Source organism: Cajanus cajan, chromosome 4 (assembly GCF_000230855.2).
Source record: "Cajanus cajan strain Asha chromosome 4, NIPB_CcT2T_4, whole genome shotgun sequence".
Lineage (NCBI taxonomy): Eukaryota > Viridiplantae > Streptophyta > Magnoliopsida > Fabales > Fabaceae > Cajanus > Cajanus cajan.
In genome coordinates this window covers 13,851,446-13,875,907 of record NC_138520.1, presented here as the reverse complement: position 1 = coordinate 13,875,907, position 24,462 = coordinate 13,851,446, and the positions used below count along the sequence as shown (strand labels likewise).

General features: G+C 33.8%; 1 protein-coding gene across 3 annotated transcripts; it reads right to left on the bottom strand.

The window, feature by feature from the left end:
- On the bottom strand, window positions 1–24,164 carry LOC109808694 (phytyl ester synthase 2, chloroplastic). Of its 3 annotated transcripts, XM_083072286.1 has the most exons (14): window positions 23,775–24,163; window positions 15,087–15,138; window positions 14,693–14,748; window positions 14,303–14,461; window positions 13,539–13,643; window positions 12,687–12,793; window positions 12,219–12,340; window positions 4,716–4,824; window positions 4,425–4,555; window positions 3,802–4,171; window positions 2,005–2,118; window positions 1,166–1,251; window positions 516–625; window positions 1–414 (listed from the first exon to the last, which is right to left on the bottom strand). In XM_083072286.1, the coding sequence occupies exons 1-14, from the start codon at window positions 24,103–24,105 to the stop codon at window positions 224–226; spliced, it is 2,043 nt and encodes a 680-aa protein (XP_082928412.1). In that variant the 5' UTR covers window positions 24,106–24,163; the 3' UTR covers window positions 1–223. The 3 variants fall into 3 exon arrangements, with proteins under 3 accessions (XP_082928412.1, XP_082928413.1, XP_082928414.1); XM_083072287.1 differs by lacking the exon at window positions 14,303–14,461 and having other exon boundaries at window positions 23,775–24,164; XM_083072288.1 differs by lacking the exons at window positions 4,425–4,555; window positions 4,716–4,824 and having other exon boundaries at window positions 23,775–24,164.
- Between the last annotated feature and the right edge of the window lie 298 nt (window positions 24,165–24,462).

Sequence of the window (24,462 nt, the reverse complement as noted above, 5' to 3'; positions counted from 1 at the left end):
TAGAATTTAACTTCCTAACATTTGTATTTATCGCTTATTGATTTAAACTTGGAAAAAATGTACAATGTTTCTCTGAGAAATCATGCTTATTCTTGCCTTTTGGCCAGAAAACAATGCCTGAAACTACTGGCAATGTACATAGTGTGACTCTAACCTAGCGAATGCAAACTGCAAAGGCCTCTCTAAACCAATTAGAAAATTACCTTTTCTGTATGAAAATCAATCAAATTTCAAATGTTGGAACTTCAGACTCAAAACCATGTGTAGCTTGGTATAATAGCCGAGGCCCTATACCTCTGTAGGGGTCCTTTTCTCTTTTCACCTTTAAATAAGCAATACATCTCTCAACCTCAGATTTCACTAGTAAATAAAGCTCACGAGACTTCTCCCTGTCTCTCAGTTCTTGTTTCCTTCCTGTCAAAACAATATCTCATTAAATTTAAGAAGGCAAAATAATTTTTCACTCCATATTTCATGGACATTCTTATCTGTAAATATGCATTGGACATACATACCTTCCGTTTCCAATGGTTTTCCAAAATAGAAGTAGAACCGGCCAGGAACTTTAGGCAAAATCACAGGCAAATGCACTTGCTGATTTGCCACCTCACCACCGACATCACTCCTAGATTTCCAATATATAAAGGACATCAAAATTTAATATAATATTGTGTTCTTAGAATATGAATTATGGGTTGACTTGTAAAAGTGGGGATTACTTTCTACTTATATACTATATTTTGGTCATATCTTTGTTGATGTAGGATCTTCAACACACTCTCTTCACGTCAAGGATTGAACATCTTAAATCTGAAGTTTGAGATTTGCAAAATTGGATACTGGAGGTGGTTTACTTACAGTCCAATAGCAAGTGACATAATAAGCCTAACAACATTCGATAATTGCTACGGTAAATTTTGATACCATCTTAGAATGATAGATTATGAGTCTAACTCGATCTCACAAAACTGATTTCTAATGTGAGAATTACTCTCCACTTATATACTATATTTTGGTCATATTACTAATCGATGTAAAATTTCTAACACAGTATATGTCTACATATACCGAAGATGGAAAAGAAGGACACTAAAGATGTGTATATAAGACGTTCAAAAATTTGCTATGAAATAATAATAATAATAAATAGATAAAAAGAAGATACCTGAACTGCGTAGCCTCGTTTGTGAGGCTTTCTATTTCAGATCTGAAGTAAGGAATCTTCACCAAGTCATCATAATCAAAAACTACCTAAAAAGACCAATGTGATATGATGTGTTAGGGTAAATTCAGGTCCAAGGCATCCACGATCATGGGAAAAAGAAATTAAAAGATGGAAATATTCATGCATTAAGAGAATAAGAGTGTTCTGATAACCTGTTACATCTGTAGAAAATATGAAAAACTCGGTTTCTAAATATTTAATTATTAGGACCATTGAATAATTAAAATTACAGAAACATATGTTGTCCCGCAAATTGCAAAGCCTTTTCCAGTTACTTAGCCCTCTAACACGCGCAAAAACAAACACATAAACGCATAGTGTGTTTATGTGGGCGTTTGAAAGGATTAAAACGGACGTTGATCTCAAAACAACAATTAGTTGCTTCCAATTCATGCATTGGAAAGTGGGATCCGTTAGCAAATGCAAAAGGGTTTCCCAGACCTACACGTGGGCATTAGGCAGAGAGAGAGAACTTATTTTTGACTTAATATCAATGTTAAATTCCAATCACGTGTTATACTTTATGTAAATAACTTGAATTGACTATGCTAAAAACTACCTCCAAAAAGCCTTTAATAATGTGATAACACTTGCTCCTAATTCTTAAATTGCATTTCACTCACAGTGAACCAAAATTAAATCCTAATTCCTAAATATCATAGAGAAAACTTTGTAAATACGAGAAGTTTAGTAGCATTATGCTTTTTATAAAAATAAAAAAACAATTGATCACGCTTTGCCAAAGGAAAAGGATTGGTTCAGGTAAGACCAGAACTTACTTGACCAAGGTCATCTTCTCCAACTGCACCAAAAGGTACAATTTTGGCTCCAAATCTTGCTGCCATCCTGACAAACTCCGATTGTTCAGGCCAGAATAACTTGTATTCTTCACCCTGAGTATTACAATGGTGCAAATTTTAAACGAGTTTGGTAAATTTCAAAGCATAAATACAGAGAAAGAGACAGACAAATTTAGCCAAAAAAATAACCAAGCCTAAAATTTTTCATACTAAATGCATGTTTCATTTAGATTACTTTTGAAAAATGAAAATAATCACATTTCCCCCCCCACTTGCAGCTTCCTGGAAGAGCTTTTAAAAAAAGCGATTATTTCAAATGAAAAAGTGTTAACCAACAAGTAATAGATGTGGATGAAACAATATGCATTTGCTTTCATTTTTATGCCTCATATTTTTAAAACCTTAAAGATACTCCCCAGAATCATATATGTCTACACTCGGATTTTCCACCTTAGAACTTTGTATTTGCCATACGCCAAAGGTAGCAGACAGTACACAAGAAGATGGTGCACTAACTGCCAACATGGCAAATGGAATGTCAAGCATTTAATTATAAAATCTTACAATTCTATCATGTTAACTCAAATGTACTAAATATCACCTCACGGTCAACCAGTTCTAGTAATTTTATGATGATAATTGGAAAAGTAATAATTAGAAGCACATGGCTTTTGTTTTAGTAGAAAGAATATGGAATTATGGAATATAAGTTTCGCAGGAAATGCATAAATTGTTGCTTAGAAGTAGTAATTGGAGAGACCATATCATACGACAAGCAACAGGTTTGAGTATATTGGGCACATCATAGAAAATGACAGAGAAATAGGGAGAGATGTAAACAGTAGAATTCGAATAAGATGGTTGAAATGGGGAAGTGCTTTAGGTGTTATCTATAAGAGAAAGGTACTGCTCAAGCTCAAAGGAAAACTTACCACACAGCTATTGATATGCCAAAATCTGATTTAGGCAGTAGTAGTTTTATGAAAGGAAGTAAGGTGATGGATTGTCATTCCCCGTGTTTTGAAGGAGTACTCTTTGTTAGGGATAAATCTTGTGTGTATTGGGGGGAAACACTGAAACCCTTTGTTTATACTCAATTTTGGCCTAAAAAACATATTGTTTCTATATTTAATTAAAATTCAATTTGTTCTCTTTTCTTTAGTCTAAACTCTAACAGCTACAAGTATGGAACAAAATGTTGGACGGTGAAATGCTAACAAAAGAATAAACTCTGTAAAAAGACTGGAATATTGCATAAGATGTGTGAACATAGTAGAAAAGATAAGCTTATGAAATTGGAGAGAAAGTTGAGGACCAACTATCATAAATTAATGGTAGAAAGTAGAAACTTATTTTGGGTGATCTGTACACATGCGGAGAGGTCATATAAAATCCCCACTATGCGAGTGTAAATCAAGATGAGTGTAGTATAAAAGCTAGAGGCAATGGAAAACTGAAAGAAGTAATCAGTGTGAAACCATTAAGAATAATCTAAAGGTCAATTATCTATAAACATGGATTGGTTGTTGTTGTACAGGGAAAGTAATGATTTCGTTCTCCAGCATATTTACAACCTATGACATTTGATCCAATTTCCTTTTTCTCTTTTTTCTTTTCTCGAGTGAAAATTAATTTACAGCCCAATTTATTGCATTTATGTCCAAGATGATATACACAAGTTATAGACCTTAGAAGTAGTCAAATGAGTAAATTCATGGTTCAATGTAAAAGAGGAAACTCACTTGTAGTAGAAAAAGTTTACTTATTGGGATTTACCTTCTTATGAAAAGCTTCGCGTATCCCTCCAGGATATAATAAGACATGAGACTTGGAAGAGAAAAGCTTGAAGAGGTTTATTGGTGTTACAGGGACAGCACCCATACTTCTGTATCTGTCAAAATAAGATATATCTGGAAATTTCCCATTTTTAGATCTCATAAAAAACATGGGATGTGCTATTGCTCTAACAAGGATATTTCTTTCCAAAAATATTTGACTGCACAGGTGAATTTTTTCTAATCCCATCAGCATGTGGTACCCAACAAACAATACAGGCCCATCTGAAGGAATTCCAGCAAGGCCTTTTACCATCGTCCCATCCTCCAATGTCGAGAGCGTTACAGGACTTGTAACAAGATTAAGCAAACTGGAAGCATTACAATTGAAAGGTTTCAATGTTATAATAAGTTTGATTAACAACAATCAATTAATTGAAAAATTGGAGATAAATTGCCAGATATATAGTTATTGAGACATCGAATAAGCAAATCTTTATGGTAACCACTAACCAGTAGGCTGAGCTCTCCTTGCAATAGCTACTACCTTTATAAAATATATACTATGAAATCTAATGTTTGTAACTGATGCTTATGTGATCAAATTAATCCTGTTGTTTTTACCTGTATGATTCTATTATTTTTCTGGCTTCATCAGGTGTTGGCGGTAAAAAATCTGATGCATAGTCATGATACTTGCCACGACGGTAGTATGAAGTGCCCTTGATGATCGTTACCAAATCAATGCTGCCTTCCTACCATCAATGGACAGAGGCACGGGCACCATATCAGTGTTTGTTTGAACTTCTAACTGATATTTGATATTTTTTCTTCTATCAGGTGAAAAGGATCATGATGCATGCCTAATAAATAAAAGCAAGCATGCAGAAAAAGTAGAAATGGGGAAATATATACCAGGAATAGGAAATGGCCGCTGTCATCAAATTTACGAAGCTCACATTTAGGCAGTAACTTAAGTAGTCTTTCTCCTTCCTGTTGACTAGGCAGTAACTGATCATTTCCACTAGAAGGGCAAATGACAAAATAAGTTTCACTTCATACACTTGAAAGTATGCTGTGTACACGAGAAATTAGGTGGGATTAATTTACCCTCCACCCTGGGAATTCATTAATCAATTTGAGTTAATGCACTAATTATGTTGGCTATTGGTTCTCAACCATATTAGATATTTGATGTGTAGAATAGTTCTTCTATTCATAAGTATATAAGGCATAGGTGCAGCCTCTGTTTTCTAACGCTGACAGAGAGAACAAACTTGTAATCAATTTCTTAAGAGAAACTTAATCCCAATGGCTGCCCCGTGGATGTAGACTGTTGAGTGCATTGCTCTAAGTCGAACCACGTAAAAGTGTTGTGTGTTCTCTCCTTATCTTTGTTCTCTTAATTTTCTTGCTTGTTTCTTGTTTAAAGGAATATAACAGAGAGTGAATCCCGTGTGTGTGTTTATCATCTCATTCTTGGCGTAACAAGTGGTGCGGTGAGCGTGGATCGTCAAGCTATGGGTTCAGCCAAATATGAGGTGGAAAAATTCACTGGTCAAAACGACTTTAGTCTATGGCGATTAAAGATGAGAGCCCTCCTTGTTCATCAAGGGTTGGTTGATGCTCTTGCTGGTGAAGCCAAGGCCGAAAATGCTACGGTTGATGAGGAAAGGAAGAAAATGCAAGAAAAGGCCCACAGTGCTATTATCCTGAGTCTTGGTGATAAAGTCCTTAGGCAAGTCTCTAAGGAAAAGACTGCTGCAGGGATTTGGTCTAAACTCGAAAGTTTGTATATGACCAAATCTTTAGTAAATAGACTTTACTTGAAGCAATCTTTGTATTCTTTTAAGATGAATGAGGATAAACCAGTGGGTGAACAATTAGACCAGTTTAATAAGTTGATTTTGGATCTTGAGAATATTGATGTCACCATATACGATGAGGATCAAGCTTTGTTATTGTTGTGTTCTTTACCTAGGGCCTATTCCCACTTCAAAGAAACCATGTTATTTGGAAGAGACTCGGTATCAATTGATGAGGTGCAAGCTGCCATTAACTCAAACGAGTTGAATGAAAGGAAGGAGAAAAAACCCACAGTAAATGGTGAAGGATTGTTGAGAATCTGAATCAGCATCTATTATTTGAGTTTATTTCATATTAATGGAGCATTATTAGAATTCCTACGGTTATGATTTTTTAATTATAGGAATTATAGATGCTGTTACACTTTTATGAGTATTTATATTTGTCATTTAATTTTATGTTTATGAGCAGAATTTGTATCAACTTTGAATTATGTATTTAAAAGGTTACAAGTATGAATAAAATATATGAGTTTAAGCCTTCTAATTCTTCTTGAATTCCAACAAGTGGTATCAAGAGCTTGCTTCTTACGGGTTGTGAGGAAAAGTTTATTGAGCGCTAAACACATTGAGGTTGAGTGCAAACACAAAATTGAGTGATTTATTGTTTAAACAATTTTTGGTGCAAGGATGTCTACTTCCACCAATTCACCTGCAATTCCAATGTTTAATGGTGAAAATTATCATATTTGGGCCGTCAAGATGAAATTTGTTTTAAGATCTCAAGGCTTATGGAATGTTGTAATTTCTGAAGCTGATCCACCACCATTGAAAGAAAATCCAACCATTGCACAAATCAAAGCTTATGAGGAGGAGAAGCTGAAGAAAGATAAAGCCATCACTTGTCTACATGCAGGACTTGCAGATCATATTTTTACTAAAATCATGAATTTGGAAACACCTAAACAGGTGTGGGACAAGATTCAAGATGAATTTGAAGGCAGTAGCAGAGTCAAATCTGTTAGACTTCTCACATTGAAGAGAGAATTTGAATTGATGAAAATGAAGGATAATGAATCTGTCAAAGATTATTCTGGCAGATTAATGGATGTTGTGAACCAAATGCGACTTCTTGGTGAAACATCATTTATAGATCAAAAGGTTGTCGAGAAAATCATGGTTTCGGTGCCTGAAAGATTTGAAGCCAAGATTTCTGCAATTGAAGAGTCTTGTGATTTGCAAACTCTCACAATTACTGAATTGACCAGCAAACTTCACGCACAAGAGCAAAGAGTCTCCATTAGAAGTGATGAAGCTGTTGAAGGTGCCTTTCGAGCAAAGCACAATGGAAGGAATTTTGGAAAGTCACGAACTTTCAATAAGAACAAAGGAAAAGATGAAGGTTCTTCGAGAAAAGGAAATTTTTTGCCTTGTTTTAATTGTCAAAGAACCAACCATTCTAAAGAAGATTGTTGGTTTAAAGATAAACCACTTTTTCACTGTAATTTTTGCAATAAAAATGGTCACAATGAAAAGTATTGCAGATTAAAGAAGAATCAGCCTGAAGAAAAACAGGCAAATGTGGTTGAAGAAAAAAATGATGATGAAGATGAGTATTTATTTATGGCATCTCAAGAATTCAATTCACATGAATTGAATACTTGGCTCATTGACAGTGGTTGCACTAGTCACATGACTAAATATTTATCATTTTTTACCTCCATTGACAAATCAATTAAGCCAAAAGTCAAGATGGGAAATGGTGAAATTGTACAAGCCAATGGAAAAGGTACAATTTCTATTGCAACCAAGAAAGGTATGATAATTGTTAAAGATGTTCTCTACATTCCAAAATTAGATCAAAATGTTCTTAGTGTTCCACAAATGCTAAGGAATGGTTATGGAGTCTCTTTTAAAGAGAATTATTGTTTTATCATGAATGAACATGGTTTAGAGATTGCAAAGATTGAGATGACCAAAAACGATTTTTATTTGAAATTTGATTTGATTGAAGATCATGATTTTATTGCTAAAATTGATAAGAGTAATGTTTGGCATGAAAGATTTGGTCACATTTTTAAGCAAGATGTATTTGATATGACAAATTCCAATAAATGGTATTCAAAGACAGGAAGAGTTAGATTGAATAACACAAGATCAATTGGCAGACATCTTCACAAAGGCACTTCCAAAAGGAAAGTTTGAGAACTTGAGAGGGAAACTTCGAGTTAATAGCTACTGATTCAAGGAGGAGTGTTGAGAATCTGAATCAGCATCTATTATTTGAGTTTATTTCATATTAATGGAGCATTATTAGAATTCCTACGGTTATGATTTTTTAATTATAGGAATTATAGGTGCTATTACACTTTTATGAGTATTTATATTTGTCATTTAATTTTATGTTTATGAGCAGAATTTGTATCAACTTTCAATTATGTATTTAAAAGGTTACAAGTATGAATAAAATATATGAGTTTAAGCCTTCTAATTCTTCTTGAATTCCAACAAGGATTGACAGCTAAGGGCAAGACCTCCAAGAAATATAGTAAACCTGATAAGAAGAAACCAAAGCCAGAAAAACAGAAAGATGGTGGAGAATCCACCTTCACAATCAGGTGTTATCATTGCAAGAAAGAGGGCACACAAGGAAGGTATGTCCTGAAAGGCTTGTTAATGGTGGAAATAAAGAAAGAGGAAAATATTCTGCAAACGCTGTTACTGTACAAGATGAGGGTTATGAATCAGCTGAAGCTCTGGTTGTGTCTAAAGATAATTCAGAATTAGAGTGGATAATGGATTCAGGGTGTTCATGGCATATGACACCACATAGATCATGGTTTGAGAATTTTTCTGATCAAGCAGATGGTCTAGTTCTCTTGGGAGACAATAAGCCTTGCAAAATTAAGGGAATTGGATCCATTAGATTCAGGTTTCATGATGGAATTGAAAGGGTCCTCACTGATGTTCGATATGTACCTGACCTTAAGAGAAATTTAATCTCTCTTGGTGAATTTGATAAAAAGGGGTATGTGTTCCAAGGCCAAGAGGGGATTCTTAATGTTGTAAAAAATTCTGTTGTTGTTATGAGGGGAATCATGAAGAATGGTTTGTATTCTGTTGATGGTGAAGTTATCACTGGATCAGCTGCTACTGCATCCAGAAAGCTCCTGTCAAAGACGGAATTATGGCATAAGAGATTGGGGCATGTAAGTGAGAAAGGATTAATTGAACTAGCCAAACAGGACCTGTTGTGTGGAGACAAAGTAGAGAACCTGAAGTTTTGTGAACACTGTGTGTATGGGAAATCCTGTAGGACAAAATTCAGTACTAGACAGAAAAATACAAAAGGTATTTTGGATTATGTTCATGCAGATTTATGGGGACCAACAAAAACCGCTTCTCATTCTGGTGCCTGATACTTCTTGAGCATTGTGGATGATTACTCAAGGAAGCTTTGGATAATCATCCAGAAAACCAAGGATGAAGCTCTTGAAAACTTTAAGAGCCGGAAGATTCAGGTTGAAAATCAAACTGGCAGAAAAATCAAATGTCTTAGAACTGACAATGGTCTTGAGTTTTGCTCAAATTCTTTTAATCAATTTTGTAAAGAAAATGGAATTGCAAGACACAAAACAGTTGCTGGTACGCCGCAACAAAATGGATTGGTAGAAAGATTCAATAGAACCATATTGGAGAGAGTAAGGTGTATGTTGCTTAGTGCAGGCCTGCCAAAGGTGTTCTGGGCAGAGGCAACCATGACTGCTGCATATCTCATAAATAGGTGCCCCTCAACAGCCCTGAATCTAAAAACACCTGAACAAGTCTGGTCTGGTCACACACCAAGTCTTAAGCACTTAAAAGTGTTTGGCTGTGTTGCCTATGCTCACATTAAGCAAGACAAGTTGGAGCCTAGAGCAATTAAATGCATTTTTATAGGCTACCCTGAAGGAGTTAAAGGCTATAGGCTATGGTGTTTGGAAGCTGGATTTAGAAAATGCATTGTGAGTCGTGATGTTATTTTCAATGAAGCGGAAATGGCTTACAAACTAAATCAAGGCGCTGATATGGAAAACACTAACCTGGATAAAGTCATTGATCATGAAAATCTTGATTTTGAGGTGGAGCCTGAGATGAAAACTCTTAAAGCCCAAGAAATTGCTACGTCCTTAGAAGGGGATGAATCTGAATTTGAGCATAGAGAAGATCAAAGCTATCAACTAGCTAGAGATAGAACCAGGAGGCAAATCAAGCCACCTGAAAGGTACGGCTATGCAGATTTGATTGCATTTGCTTTAATAACTGCCAGTGAGGTTTTGGAGGGAGACCCTATGGATCTAGAATCTGTCCTTGTTAGTAAGGAGAAACAGAGTTGGCTGAATGCAATGAAAGAAGAGATGAAATCTATGCATGACAACCATACATGGAAGCTGATTAAGAAGCCAATTGGGTCTAGAGTGGTCAGTTGTAAGTGGTTGTTCAAGAAGAAAGAAGGCATCCAAGGTGTTGAACCAGCCAGATACAAGGCCAGGCTTGTAGCTCGTGGATTCACTCAAAAGGAGGGAGTTGACTTCAATGAAGTGTTCTCACCTGTTGTGAAACATAGGTCCATAAGGATCTTATTGTCTATGGTGGCAACTCTAGACCTTGAGCTAGAACAGATGGATGTTAAAACAGCCTTCCTATATGGGAAACTAGATGAAGAAATCCTAATGCAGCAACCTGAAGGTTTTGTAGAAAAGGGAAAAGAGGATCATGTTTGCAAATTGAATAAATCACTCTGTGAATTAAAGCAATCCCCCAGGCAGTGGAATAGGAGGTTTGATGAATTTATGACCAAGATTAGATTCAATAGAAGTCAATATGATAATTGTGTCTACTTTAAATTCCCTGATAATGCAGTGCTGATTATTCTTTTGCTTTACGTTGATGATATCCTAATAGCAAGCAACAAGAAGGATGAATTAATCAAAGTAAAATCTGACTTGTGCAAGGAATTTGAAATGAAAGATTTGGGGCCTGCTAAGAAGATTCTGGGGATTGAAATCAAAAGAGACAGGAGGAAGAATCTATTGCATCTGTCTCAAGAAACTTATCTCAAAAGGGTTCTAGAGAAGTTTGGAATGTCTAACTCTAAACCTATAATCACCCCTATGTCACATCAGTTCAAACTCAGCTCAAACCAATCACCAAAGACTCACGAAGAGGTTGTTTACATGAAAAACATTCCATATGCAAGTGTGGTAGGATCTCTCATGTATGCTATGGTCTGTACTAGGCCTGATATAGCATATGCAATAAGCATTGTGAGTAGATTTATGGCAAATCCAGGCAAGTCTCACTGGCAGGCAGTCAAATGGATATTGAGGTACATAAAGGGTTCAATTGGAAGGGCTCTAGTCTATGGTGGAGCTAAAAATGGCACAAAGGCAGTGGCTATTGAAGGTTTTGTAGACTCTGATTATGCTGGCTGTCTTGATTCCAGAAAGTCCCTTACAGGTTTTGTATTTACAGTTTTTGGTACTGCAATAAGCTGGAAAGCTACACTTCAAAAGGTAGTAGCATTATCAACCACAGAGGCTGAGTACATAGCTCTTGCAGAGGCAGTAAAGGAATCTATATGGCTTGAAGGCATTGCAAGAGAATTGAGGCTACAAGACAAGGTGATCACAGTTCACTGTGACAGTCAGAGTGCCATTCATTTGTCCAAGAATTCTCTGCACCATGAGAGGACAAAACACATTGACATCAAGCTGCACTTTGTCAGAGAAGTCATTGACAGGGGGGCTGTGATAGTGAAGAAGATATCAACAGATCATAATCCTGCTGATATGATTACGAAAACGGTTCCCAGCACAAAGTTTTATCACTGTCTAAACTTGATTAAGCTGCATGGTGATTGAATGTTTGAAGCTGTTCTGCTGCTGTTTGTTCTCTGTTGTTGTTCTGTTGCTGTTTTTGAACCAAGGTGGAGATTGTTGGCTATTGGTTCTCAACCATATTAGATATTTGATGTGTAGAATAGTTCTTCTATTCATAAGTATATAAGGCATAGGTGCAGCCTCTGTTTTCTAACGCTGACAGAGAGAACAAACTTTAATCTATTTCTTAAGAGAAACTTAATCCCAGTGGCTGCCCCGTGGATGTAGACTGTTGAGTGCATTGCTCAAAGTCGAACCACGTAAAAGTGTTGTGTGTTCTCTCCTTATCTTTGTTCTCTTAATTTTCTTGCTTGTTTCTTGTTTAAAGGAATATAACAGAGAGTGAATCCCGTGTGTGTGTTTATCATCTCATTCTTGGCGTAACAAATTAGATAAAATCGAATTGCAATCAGGAATGTGAAATCCCACTTAGTTCATCATAAAGTAAACTTCTTTTCAGATAAAAATCAGTTTTACCATTTAAGCTTTTATTTGTTGGCCATGTTAACTCATAGCAATTGATCAAATTCTGGTAATAGATCATGAGATCCTTCAGTCAACAGATTCCTACATTGAAGCCTAATTTTAAGATGTACTTCACTACCAGCAGGAAGGAAAAGTTAACAAAGTACTTATGATTCCGTATTATGACAGTCACAGATATAAGATGTACGATTTCAAAGAGAATGAACCTGGAAAGTATCAAAGTCTGAGCTTTGATAGCATAAAGGCGTGAATGGGCATAAGCAGAAGCTGACTTAAGCAACTTTAGTTTCCACAGAAGTGTTTCTTTTGGTAAAATGTCAGCAAGAACCTGAGAGACAGAGTTCAAGTAACAACAGATTTTCATTATTGAAAGTAGATGAAGGTAAACTCAAACTGAACACCAAGAAGCCAAAGTAAAGAACATTCAGTTATGTAAATCCACGTTCTTCCAAAGTCCAATATATTCCACTTTTATGAAGTTTTGGTTAAAAGAAAGCAAAGAAAATAATTTATCCAATTTTAAATTTAGATTTCTTCTGGAATATGCCCCAGGCTTTGTCATTACTTCTCATACAAAATGCTTTCCATCTTCAAAGCATAAAGAAAAAGTTACGCACTGCTCTTCTAATAGGAATTTCTTCAATTTTTGAACAAAACCAATAGTTGAATCTTACAGGCAGAGATAATGAAAAAGTAGTAAAATCCTTCGCTAGATCTCCAGCTATATTTTGCAAAGGAAGCCCTTGGACCACATTATCCAACACCGTCCTCAGAGATTCACCTAATGTACAAGAAACGTTGAAGTCTTCAATGGAAAAGGGCATCATTCAACTTGGAAAAAGATAAAGACAGTATATAGGTCCTTGACCAATTTATGATAAATGATGTTTTCCTTATAACAGTTAGTGTTTAAGGATCTTGAAGTTTATCATAAGTTCCTCATGACATGAAAGTTAAGTACTTGTCGATTTAATATTTTAATTAACTAAAAAACTACAATTCATGAATATTTAGTTAAAAATAAGAAAAAGCAACAAAACAAAAGGAAAATCTTGTTTCACTAGTCACCATGTAAATATTAACAACCTACAACTGAGACAACTGTCTTGTAATATAAACTTCCTACAAATGGAGCCTTTCAATAGGTCCCCAGCATCTGATTAAGTGTTTCAAGAGTATTCCCTTTTTTAAAGGATTTAATATATTGTATATAGTGCATGTTTAGCAAAGCTTTTTACAGAGGAAATAATGGCTTAGTTATTTTTCAAAATTTCTCTCAAGAAGCAGCAAAAAGTAAGATAGGACAAAACTTTAGTACAAATATGTTTTACAGTAAGATCTTACTTTCTTTAAATAAACTGAACTAAGCACAAAAAGTTTTTTTAGGCTCGCATAATGATGCAAAAGTATTTCAAGACAAAATAATCTCTTAAGGTGGAATTAGATCAAAACACATCTGTCATGGATCTTTAGAATAGTTCCGAAAAAAAGAAAAAGGCATAATCTTCAGAGCAAGATACACAAACCTGCTGTCAATTTGAGAATGTTAGGCAGGCTAGGAGAGAGTGGATCAGGCAAGGCATCTAATAACGGTGTGAGAAGTTGCAAGTTTGACCTGCTGAACGAAGTAGCTGCAAAATTGGGTGGGGAAGGTAAGATAAGGTATTTTGTCCATCTTTAATTGAAGAGCAGTTACAGGAAACAAACATGAATATTGTATAGGAATATTCAAAGCTCTAGCTAAGGAACTCATGTTCGCTACACTATTGTCAAATATCAATGAATGGCATTATTTAGAAAATACTAATCCTCACCGTATTCGTAAGCAACATCAGACATCGGTGTCCAGGCTAAACTCCAGTATCATTAATTATCATACTTGCCATCAAAATATCACTAAGCTAACTCCAATCTTTCATTGTTGGGATGACACGCTTGGGTTAGCACCAACATGACCCAAGACTTAAACCCTAAGTCAAGGCCAAACCAAGAATATATACTAAATTTTAATTTCTATTCAAAGTTTGATCTACTTCTTGGACATTGTCTTGCATCCACTCATGTGTGGATGACTCTTAACATTACGGCTTTCATATGTCAGAATACTAACTGCCAAATTGTGCAGATCAGAGTACATATATAACAGTGAATTAGTTGTTCATCGTGGCTACTGGAGATTCTCTAAAGTTAAACTCTTTCTTTCAGTCATTTTTAAGGTTCTAGTGGGCCTTGATTCTTGAACTATAATAATATTCAAGAGAATAAATCTTATCTACATTACTAAGGTTACCTGGGTTCGCCAAAATTAGTACAAGATCAATATCAGGGTTAAGTGCTGACACAGCCAGCGCAAGACATGCTCCTAAAGATTCTCCAACAAGATATATGGGTCTGTTTGGTGAACGTTGATATTCTGACTTGACCGTTGTCTCAACTATTTTCACAAGGTCTGCAAGAGGAAGTATACAGTACAATAAATAATGTTGGAACTCACTACTGAAAGACGACATCAAGGAAGAAAAACATGTGATCCCATTTTCAACACAATAAACATGCTCTAAATCATTTTTAAAAAGTAGAGCAAAAACAACAGACTAGACTAATGGTTAGTGGCTGAGATTTCAATATGAGCACGAAATAGTATGATGAGCAGATGAGATGCAGGGGAAAAAAAAAGTACCTGTAAATGGTGTTCTATCTGCGACTGGAATATGCAAGCACCATATATCGAAAATCCTTCATTAAGAAAAAAGAACAGAAAGAGCATTTCTCGCATAAGTTAATAACCCAAGACCAACACCGAATTTGGCTTCAAATTCATTTCATTAATATCATCACCTAAAAAATGCATTCCTAAAATGACAATTTGGTGACCAATAAATTTGAATGGAATTGAAGTTGATCTCTTTAAATAAGATTTTATATTCGAGTTTTCTATGTAAAAAAATATCGAATTAGAGAAAAAGATTATACTAAAATTAGTTAAATTTTTTAATATAGAGGAGTCATGTCAAAATCAATAGATATTTTATACTAATGATATACTTATAAAAAAAAATTGTGAGTGCACTTGCCTTCCAAGTTTCTGATGATGTAAAATAAGTCCAAGTCCCACGCCATCAATCCCTGTAAAATTTGGAATGCCAATTATTCAGACAAATTTATGAGTAACAAACCATGTTTGAAATCATGACATGAAGAATAGATAACCTTAGGACGAATCATAAATCATGACAGGAATAGTAAAGCAAACAACAACAACAAAATTTAATCTTAAAATATTTATTTGCAATTAATTTTTAATCCTATCATTCAAGTAAAGTACTACAACAACAACAACATTTAATCTTAAAATATTTATTTGCATTTAATTTTTAATCCAATCATTCAAATAAAATAAAATAACTTTTATTCATTGTTCTTATTACTAACATAGTAACATTGATAAAATGTTTTTGGCGGAGTAATATAGGAGTCATAAAATAAGAAAGTTCTTTTAAATTATTTTTTTTTATAAAATGTTTAAAATTAGAAGAATGTACGCCGCCTTGCAAGAACAAAAATGACCATTAACCTCAGCGCCGAGAATCTACAGTGAAAAAATTGCACATTTTCTATATAAAAAAAAATAAGAAGTAAACCTAAGTTACAACTAGTTTGATCGAATGAGATTTAACTAGATGTATCAATCCCGCTAGAAAAGTCAACTTATGTTAGAGTAAGAAAAATAAATATTAAATAATAAATGTTATTATAAATTATTAAGATTAAAATCCGTGTAATGTATTCACCAAAAAAAAAACCCATGTAATGTGAGTTTTTTTTTAAAAGGCATGTGACTTTTTTAAGTTATCACGTGATCTATCTTTTTTTCTTTTTAAATTTGTAATCATGTATATATAATTACATATTTTATATTTATTTCTCTCATTCACATATAAAAGGACTTTGATTGTATAATTATATTTATATAATTGTATCAAGGAAGTCTTGTCGGATTAATTGATTCAAGTGCATGAATCGTTACAAACTCTTTAGTACTAAATTCAAAATATATATATATATATATATATATATATTTGGTATAAAAATAATCGATGAACTTTCTGAATCAATAAGTATAAATATGGTAATAAAAAAAATTAAAAAAAACTATGGATGTTAGCAAATTTTTGAAGTGTAATATTGTCCACCAATCATTACTCAAAATATAAATAAAAAAAATTAAAGTAATAAATAATTTAAAATAAAAAATAATCATATCTCATGATATATATTCTAAAACAATACTGATAAGTGTATGTGCACCGGTTAAAAGATAAAAATAAAATAAAAATTATTATTATTATCAGTAACGGATCTAGAAAATTTAAGTAGTGGGGACAATATTTAAAGACATAAATTTGTCAAAATATAAAATAAAATTTCTATAAAAATAAATACATATCATTATTGTTCTCTACGAGTTTTCATAGTTTAAAAACATTGAATGATTTGTTCATTTTCAATACTATCAAAAACCTCTCTCTATATATAAATAACTAAACAATCATTTAACCATTCATCTCTCATACGATTTCGTATCCAATTCTTGATGATATTCATAGCAAAAAAAACTCTTTCAACTGATGCGATTGCCACTGGTAGTATCAAGGCTAGCTGTAAAAGCAAATACACCAATGGATATACATGTTTTCTTGTCTCCACAAGCTTCATAGAAAGATCACCAATCCCTTCTAATTTTGAAAAAGCACTGTCAAGACATACATATATGAAATAATTTTCAAGTTGATTATCTAATGCCAAAAGTTCAACCGAAGAAAATTCAGAAGAACAAAATTGAGCAAAACGAATCAACTTCTCCTTGTCAAATGCAGAAAATGAATCTCTTAGATTTAAACATGCTACACAAAGAAGCAACTCAGTATTTGCTTAAGTGAAACAATTGTTTAACTCTTGAAGTTGTTGATCAATCACTTGAAAAAATAATTCAACTTGAAAATATAATTTTAATTAATGTAATGTTCATAACATACAATGTTTCTTCTAAACATAAAAATAGAATGAGTAAATAAAAATTAAAATACTGAATTTCTCATTGAAAATAAAAAAATAATTCAAATAAAGTAATATAAAAATAAAAATTTTAAATACATTAACCTCAAAGATCACTTTAAATGTATAGTGTAACTATTGAAACATGAAGGAGTAGAGATGGAAGAAGTTGTTTTTTTTTCTTTTCAATTTCACTCTTCTACACTTTAAAATATGTTAGAGGTAGAGGAGAATCTCAAAATATGAATAGAATTGGAAAAAGTAAAAATAAAATAGAAAAAGATATAAAATATCCAAAAAGAGGTTAATAATAACATATGATTTTTTTTACTTAAAATACATATATGATTAATTTATAATTTTTTTATCTTGATTTACACATTGGAGCGACTCAATCAAGTTAATTAAACGCCTCGTCAACAAGCGTCGAGGAAGTTTCAAAAGAAGATCAAGGTTTGATTGCTCCTCGGCTGACAAGTCTTCTCTTAGTAGGGTGTTGTGTGGTCGAGATACACACGTTCAATAAAATAGAAATAAAATCTCGTCATTCTCGTCACAAAAAAACCTTCGATTGTTTGGCCAAATGGTTACTCTCTGACTTTGAAGTTCTTGTAAGATGAGGTAAAACTATCAAGTAATTGTCGTTCGGATACCCTAATCAATGACAACCACTTAGCCAAATCAATCGAACGAGTATAATAGAAATGAAGGAATAGGCAAGGGGAAGGCATGATATTAAGGCATCAACAAAGATGGTTGAAGACTTGCATTTGGGCCTAACTGTTAGGATGTAATTGGGTTGGTGCCACATTCAAGACCCTCAAAACCCCCATTGTAAAGTCATCAAACCACAACTTCACCTTCAGATCTCGAAACAAACAATCATACACATAAAAAGAGTCCATATTCTATGCGTGCTTGCCCAAGAAGACATAATCTGGGTTCAGAAAGGCATTATTTTAGCACACCTTAACGCTAATCGGATAAGGATCTTCAGAGGCATCAAACGTCAGACATTTGGTGTACTCGAGCAAATTGGAAATCATTGGAACGTCTTGGTAGCGAGAATAGTAAGAGGACACTTCTCCGTTCACCTAGGTAAATTTAGGCACCTCAGATGGCTCATACCTTTTTCGGCTCAAAACTCGCCCTAACTTAGACCGAGTTGCAGGGTTGGCACTAGTAGATACCTCTTCGGAATCGCCCCCTTCGTTACCTTGAGGTCTTTCGACCTCGACATAGGGGGACAATCTCCACACTTGGACTGTTCAATGAAATGTCAGATGACGAAGAAAAGGAACTGGACGACAATGACAACCCCAATATGGATGACCCTACCAAAGACTAATCGGCCGATGCATACTCGAACATTTTGGCTTAAGTAGTACGTACTAATAGGAATGCGAACACTGCTTGACAATATTCATGAAAACCAATCGGCTTCACAACACTCTCTCGACTACTCTAAATCACTCAATCAGGCTCAAACAAAATGGCAAGGTGGACTTCGCCACTTATACATATATATAACACTTAAATGGCGGGAAAAAATGTAACTCCTCAAAGCACAACTATTAGATCAACATGATCTAATGGTGTACAATGCGTGACTTTTCATTTCAACGGCCTCGACAAATAAACTGACGCAACGGTTACGAACCTGACACCTTTCTCTCCTCATAATTACCCTTGGATTCGATTTCTTTCTCCAAGGCTAGGGGCATGTGTACTGGGTAGGCCATTCGGCCACCAATACCTAGGTAATTCTAAACTCCTCGACATTTCAAAAACTCACTTGGCATTGTCGGCCATCAAAAGTTGTTCAACGCCCTCAGCATTAAAGACCTCAGCTCACAATTTGGCATCTTCGGCAGTCGAGGTATGCATCACTTCCATTTGACACCGTCAGCTCTTGAAGGTCGTTCGGCATCTTCGGCTATCGAAGTTCATTCGACACCTTTGATAACCGAAGACCATTCAACACCCTCGGCGGCCGAAAGGGTTAAAAGGTACAGATAATCTTTTAGGATAACTACTAACCGCCACTAAATAATGATGAAGGGTTAATTATGGATACTAAGTCAATTATCGACGTATTACCTAATTTGACAATCCTAGCATAAGGCTTATTGAGAATTGGGCCCATTCATATCAATATAAATAGTCTGTATCTTGAGATAAAATTACTGTTCATTTATTATTATTGATATTTGTGTTTGTCCTTGACTTGAGCGTCGAAGTGCCTTTTGCAGGTACTTCCACCCTTGGTATCTCAACTCGGAACTCCCGTTCGGTCCTTGAATTACGAGAAGATTACTAGTGTACCTTTAGAGAAGTACATATATCATATATATATATATATATATATATATATGTTATAATAACATTGATGTAACTTTTACTAAGTATTACACTATTCAATAACTTTATATTAAATGTGAATTTTGTAAATCCAATCGTTAGATTGAAAGTTCATATCATTTTATATGTTTATATCAAATTTTGTTAAAATTGAACAGTAACTGGAAGGTAATCAAAGTGTTCAGATTTTAGTATATTTTAAAATGTATATATTATGTCAATTTTGTTTTATAAGAATGAAGTATTAAATCATCTTAAATTATATAATATAAAATTTTGTATATATAATCTAAAAGTAAAGAACTTTCAATCTAACGGTTGAATTTACAAAATTCGCATTTGATATAAAGTTATTGAGTGGTATAATACTTAATAAAAATTACACCAGTATTATTATAATTCTCTCTCTCTCTCTCTCTCTCTCTCTCTATATATATATATATATATATATATATATATATATATATATTTCTATACTTTATTTTAGTTTAGCTTATAAAAAAAGCGTATATGTCATATCTAATGAGAGGAGAACACTGGTTAGCAAAATGTATTGTAAATTATTCGATTTTCAAATATCGAAGCTCTAACCAGGCTGAAGGTGTGAGACCTCATTCCTTCCGCATCTTCTTCCTCACCTTCACTCTCACTTCCCTTTTTGCCTCATTCACTCTCTTTGCCTCCATTGTTCATTTTCCTCTATTCCTTGTTGTCTCTAGGTGGTGGTGCTGAGTAGGTGTTTGGAATTCTAGCTGAGTGTTCGGAGCTCTCTCTTCTCCTCCTTCGTTGGCTCAAGCTTTCTCATCTTCTTCTTCTTCATTCGTCATCCCGTTTTCTCTCGTTCACGCTTTTTCTTCTCCCCAGAGCTCGGAATCGTCTCACCGAGGTAAGGGAAGCTAGGATTTCATGCTGGCTATACGAAAATGAGTTTAGTAACTCATGAATGGTTTGATGATTTGATGATTTTGGCTGAAAATGATGAAAACGGGTTTTCGGGGTTTCGGGTGGTGATGAAAATTTGGGGATTTTCTTTGTTTGTGGTTGCATGCTGAAAAAGATGGTGTTTTTGAGCTGTTTGGTGAAAATGTGAAGTTTTGGATGGTTTGCATGTGGATTTGCTGGTTGTTTGTGCAGGTTTTGATGGAAATTTTTGAACTTGGAGAGATGTTGCGTGGTATCACGCCGGGCGCAGTTCTTGGCGCCGGGCAGGTGATCATCAGAGGGCTCCATTGGTCGAGCCCACCGGGCGCAAGTGGTGTGCGTCGGGCAAGCTGGAGGATGGATGCCCCTAGATGGCTCACGCCGGGCGTGGTTGGACCACGCTGAGCGCGTTATCAGTCAGTGACCCACTTTGTTGTGATTCTAGTGTGGCACTGGGCATGACTACGTCTCGCCAGGCGTGGAGACTCCTTGGGAGTCTCTACTAGAGGGGGCGCCGAGCGCAATTTGCATTGCGCCGGGCGTAAGGCCTTAGGGAGGTCTCTGCCTTCCCTATGCCGAGCGCGGGTTTGGCACATCGGGCGTGTGAGACCTTCTAAGGTCTCTGCCCCCTAGCATGCTGGGCGCAATTGGAATTGTGCCGGGCGTGTTTGAGCCCTGATGCTCTCTGGTTGGGCCACGCCGGGCGCGACCATGAGTGCGCCGGACGCGGATGTGATGTTCACTTATATGCTGTTATATGCTGATTTTAGCTGAAATGTTGATAAGGCTGAGTTGTTGTAGGCCGTAAGGTTGAGCTGTTGTAGGCCGTAAGGCTGAGCTGTTGTAGAAGATCTCCGAGCTGATATGCGTGACGACGCATTGTGTGTTTACTGCTGTTTTGTTGAATAATGTGAGTTGTACATGATAGATGAGTTGTATGCTGATAGTTGTAGCTGAATATAATTCTGGTAATTATGTGTATAAGTTGATTCTTTTCACTAACTTACCCTTTGTTGTTTCCATGTGGTTTGAACTACAATGATCATACTATGTATGGGAGCAGAGCAGGGTTAGGTTGGTGTGTAGAGGTAGATCTGTAGCTGACAGATGCAATGGATGTAGTTTGGATATTTTGTTGTTTTAGCTACTTAGTGTAGCAATTGGGCTATATTTTGTATATTGATTTTAAGCCCCAGATTAGACCTTGTGTATATATTTTAGCTGCTTATATATATATATATGCATGCTCTTTTCTGTGTGGTGTTGTGGTGTTGGAACTGTGTGACGGCTAGGCGAGTCGTTACAAAAGGTTAATCTAGTTGTAATTTGTGATAACACTAAAGTCGGTTAGGTGTGAAATAATTTACTTAACTTCAGGAAATTAAATATGGATTTAAGACATATACTACGACATGTGAAATGTTATTAATATATTTTTTAAATCGTTATTATTATTATAATTAAAATTGAGGAAGAATTTGTTTTTATATTAAATTTTAACGATCTAACTGTTAAATTTAATGTTCTTAATGTATTAATCAAATTTATAAATTTTTAAAAATTTATAAATTATTTGATACTTTGTTTCATTAATTTAAATCAATGTATAAAATAATTTTATGATTATCCATCAATTTATATTAATGAAATAAAATATCAAATGACTTTTTAAATTTTCTAAAATTTGCAGACTTGATCTATGTATTAAGAACTCTAAATTTAATAGTTGGATTGTTAAAATTTAATGTAGAATATGAGTTATTGAATGAAGTAAGTCTAGAGTAAGCAAATCTCTCCTCATTAAAATTTACTAAAAATTTAAAAAATCTATGAGTTCTCATTTTTTTCTACACATAATTTATATAATATTTTAAAACTGACAACTAAAAATTTACACATAAAATAAAATTTTTATCTTTTTTATTTACAAGAATTAAAAAAAACTGAGTTCGAATTAAGAACACTGCGTTTATATGAAGTAATTTCTGTTTATCAAGCATTTATAATTAACTGTATTAATAATTTTATAATTTTTAATTACTAATAAATAAAAATATATTTAAAAGAGTATAATAAAAAAATATCACCATATACCGTGGGATTCCTGGTTAAATTCAGCGTATAAAAATGTACTGCTTCAGTTTAAGAAAATTATAAATATATATTTAAGGTCTTTTCATTTTGTTCTCCTATTTTATATATTTAAATCCCGTTATTCCAATTTATCATTTTGTTGGAAAATTGTCTTTTACCAACTAACATATTTAGCATTTTGTGCTCTATTCAAGTAAATATTTTTATTTTCCTTTATATTTCATTCTTTTCTAAAATTATTATTATTATTATTATTATTATTATTATTAATTTTCATGTTTTAAAAAAATTGCCTTCATTATTCAGAAACTTATATCACTCCTCTTTGGGAAATTCGCAGTCACGTGCCATACTTGCATGGCAAAACGAGCTCTTAAAAGTGATCAACGAAAACAAAATTAGACTAGTAGTTAATCCAGAGTACCAGACTCTGATTCTCGTAAACACAAATTTAGATTAAGTCATATTTTTAAGGTTATCTTTTAAAATATTTATTATGATCTTTTATTTTTTTAAAAATTTGAATTAATTTAATCATTCTAATAAAATAATGATTATTTTTAATTTTAAGATACGATTTTCAATTCTTTTTTACTAATTCAAGATTTAAAATTTATTTCATTAAATTTACTTATATAAAAAATATTAAATATAATTAAAGTTCAAATAAAAAATATTACAATCATAATAAAAATTATATAAAAATAAATCTAAAAGATAATTAAAATATAAAACTATAATTTCATGATATTTATTTATTTATTAAATATATCTTTTACATAATTTTTATTATTTCATAAATTCATACGTCAATTTAATTTTATAATTTTTATATAATTAAATTTATTATTGCAAGTTTCACGTTTCAAATTATTTAAAAATTATTCAAAATTTAATTATAAAATTAATTTTTTTAGAAAAATTTAAATTTATTCAAATATAAAAAAATAAATGATAAAATAAATATTTTAATTAATAAAAATTAAAATAAATCTAATAAATAAAATTTAAAATTAAAAATATAATTGAACTAATTATCTATACTAATATATATATAAAATACTTCTTTTAGTAATTACTTTAATATTTATATTTAGTTAACCATTATATTCTTTTATTTTAATAAATTAAAAATAATAATATTTTCTTTATCAAAATCAAAATTTTAAAATTAATGAACATGATAACACTCGATCAATATTTTTATTTTATCTGTATTGGCGTCCGTACGTGAAATCGGTAAATAACTAGAACTTGTAAAAGGATTAAAAAAAATTTTAAAAATATCTTAACCAACAAGCAAATAGTAAACTATAAAAAAGAATACTAACCAGGCAAAAAGAGCAGAAGCGGAGAATTTTCCATACGCGAAGCGCACTCCAACGGCGAAAACCACCGCGGCGTTCCACCGTCCGCTTTGATAAACTCCTTTGATTGCTCCAAATATTCTTTCCAACCGTTCATACGTCGCTTCGCCTTCTCTTTCTCCATCGCACCGCTTCCGACGTCTTCGCGCATCACCGCCGCCGGAATCCGGTCCGCCACCATGGCAAGGCGCGGAGTCGTAGTCGAGAACCGGTTGGAGTTCGCTTTCTCGCTCTGCGACGGCGGCTTGCGGCGGAAGAGCGCGGCGGGGAAGAGACATGTTCCGGTGGCTGCCATGGAGCCTGGAGGCGGGAGATTCAAATGTTACGCAGATAAAAGGTGAATCAGAAATGATTATTGTGGAAATGTATAATAATATAATTAATATAATAATAATATTTTTTTAAGTAAATATTTATATCACGTAACTGTGAGAAAATGAAAATGCGACATGAGCAACGCTTTGTATAGTGATGGGTGATGGAACTGGTAGATGTGTGTATCCAGTTTCTGTTGCGTATTGGTATGTCTACGTTCTTGCTACATATTTGCTTTTTTCTCGGGTAAAGTTATTTTTTAATATTTTATGAGTTAATCACTTATATACCGTTATGTTAGTGTAAAGTTTTTTTACATTGACAACCAATTATATCT

Bases quoted from the DNA above. Each gene is read 5' to 3' on its own strand.
- LOC109808694 (XM_083072286.1), bottom strand. From the start codon at position 24,105: ATGGCAGCCACCGGAACATGTCTCTTCCCCGCCGCGCTCTTCCGCCGC. The intron at 4,172-4,424 runs GTAAAAACAACA...TAATGCTTCCAG, and splicing joins AAAATAATAGAATCATACAG to TTTGCTTAATCTTGTTACAA. The intron at 1,252-2,004 runs GTAAGTTCTGGT...TGGTCTTTTTAG, and splicing joins GAGAAGATGACCTTGGTCAA to GTAGTTTTTGATTATGATGA.